Source organism: Myotis brandtii, unplaced genomic scaffold (genome assembly GCF_000412655.1).
Source record: "Myotis brandtii unplaced genomic scaffold, ASM41265v1 scaffold1169, whole genome shotgun sequence".
In the NCBI taxonomy this organism is placed as follows: Eukaryota; Metazoa; Chordata; class Mammalia; order Chiroptera; family Vespertilionidae; genus Myotis; species Myotis brandtii.
In genome coordinates, this window is record NW_005354047.1 from 371,972 (window position 1) to 373,971 (window position 2,000).

The window sequence follows — 2,000 nt, forward strand, 5'->3', positions numbered from 1 at the left end:
GGTCCATCTGGAATGCCTGTGGAGGCGTCACTAGGCGGCCGTTTAACCTTGGAGACATAGATTCTGTCCAACACCATGATTTTAGTCTACATCTAAGAGCGTTAGGTGCGTCGTATGGAGATTCAGCTCAAAATTTATATTTCTCCATTCGTGTAATAAGCGTAGTGTCCTAAGCTTAGCTATTAAAATCATGATTTAAGAATCCAGTTATTAAGCGTTCAGAGGGAAGCGTGCAGAACTGTGGAAGTAGTAACTGGTCTTTTGTTACAGAGAAGCACTTACACACCCCGAGCGGTGACCCAAGGTGCACATCTCAGTGTAATGAGGAGCCTTAGGCTAACCCGAGGAGAGCAGGCCCGGACACCCAGACCAGAGCAGTCATTGAAAAACCGGACTTTCCCAGGTGGCACATGACTTCAGCCCCAGAGACCCCACCAGCTCACCTCCGCCCCTGAGGGAACACACACCTGCTGACGTTCATGTTGCAAGGATTCGCAGACACAGTGTTACTGGCAGAGGCGGCCTGCCGGGAAGAGCTCTCTTTCTCTCCCTGGGCCTTCTTGACCTCCCGGTAGTCGTCTTCGTTGTCACACTGCGTGCAAATAAGCAAAAACCAATCAGCTGCGGCTTTTAAAGGATCGTAATGAGCTCCCATCATCATCTTGCTCAGAGCAAGGCCTTGGAGACCAGCTCACTCGCCTCTCTGGAAGGCATCTGAGCAGCAATGTGGTCCAGCGCCCTGGCCCTGGCCTGGGTTCCCAGTCAGCGCCTCATCAAATAAGGATGAAACGGGTCGGTTTTACTATTGGCAGTTCAGTGAGAGGGAAAGCCCGGCATCCCGATAAAAATGCAGGACACAACACTGTGAATGACGAAAACGGCTCCACCATCAACAGACCTGACTTAGCCTCCGGAGACCTGCCCTGTCCGCAGCCTCTCCTCCTGGCATTTCTCGGCATCCGAACAGGGCACAGCAACCTGTTCTCAGTGCCAGGAGGGCAGTGACAAGCTCGACCCTTTCTTCTGAAATTCACAGCTTTTATGAATTTCAAGCAAAGGTGTTACCTACCTCTTGGTGCCTTATTCCCAGTTCACAATGGCTCCCCCAAGATATCGGAGAACCTTTGAAGCACCTTTTTGTGAAATAGTCCTTGGATTCAAGTATGTTTCCTTGGTTGTGTGTAACATTAGACGTGTATTAGGGTGCCATGCAAATGCGCTCCAGCTCTGGTGCGGCAGCGGGAACACAGGGATGGCAAGTGCAGGGCCCTCGGCAGTGCTGTCCAGAAGACATTTCCTCTCTCGCTGGGATTGTCACAGCCTCTCTCATAAGGACCCCAGGGGCTCCACTGAAACAGCGGAGGATCCCCAGTCCTTGGCTCTGGGCTCCAGCAGAGCTAGACTCTGCACCTTTGGCAGCCTGGTCTACAGGGTCCCATTTCCTGCACCCAGTATTGGGGTCTTAACACCCAGATGCTGAGTAAAGAGCACTAACAAATGATCTTTCACTTCTCTGTGTCTGTGTTTAATAACCAGTCATTAGATTTTATGAGCTTGGTGTCAGGCTTGGCATAAATGAAGTTTCATAAGTTAAAATTTAAAAGGTTCATAAATAATAAAATTATTTAAATACGGAACATTATGGAATTTATATATACTTATACATATTTATATATGTCTTTCTGCACATCCCCTTCTCTATATCTATATATGCCTATACATGTATCTGTATTTCCAATCTATGTTTATCAATTTCTCTCTCTGTATGTTTCTTATATATCAGTGGTTCTCACTTGGCTGCACATTAGAATAACCTAGGAATCTTTTTAAAATCCTGATTTCCAGGCCTCATCCTCCGGAAATTCTGTTTCTTTGTTACTAATGTTGTGGCCTCAACCCATAACAAAGAAACAGAATTTCTGGAGGATGAGGCCCAGAAATCAGGATTTTAAAAAGATTCCCAGGTGATTCTAATGTGCAGCCAAGGTTGAGAACCACTG

At 47.3% G+C, this 2,000-nt stretch overlaps 1 protein-coding gene across 1 annotated transcript in view; it reads right to left on the reverse strand.

Annotated features, from left to right (window-relative positions):
* The window catches only part of AFF3 (AF4/FMR2 family, member 3), a 420,422-nt gene that overhangs the window by 43,363 nt on the left and 375,059 nt on the right, over positions 1-2,000 (reverse strand). The window contains exon 14 of the mRNA XM_014529775.1: positions 468-592. Coding sequence (XP_014385261.1) covers positions 468-592 — 125 coding nt within the window. The remainder of the gene's footprint in view (positions 1-467; positions 593-2,000) is intronic.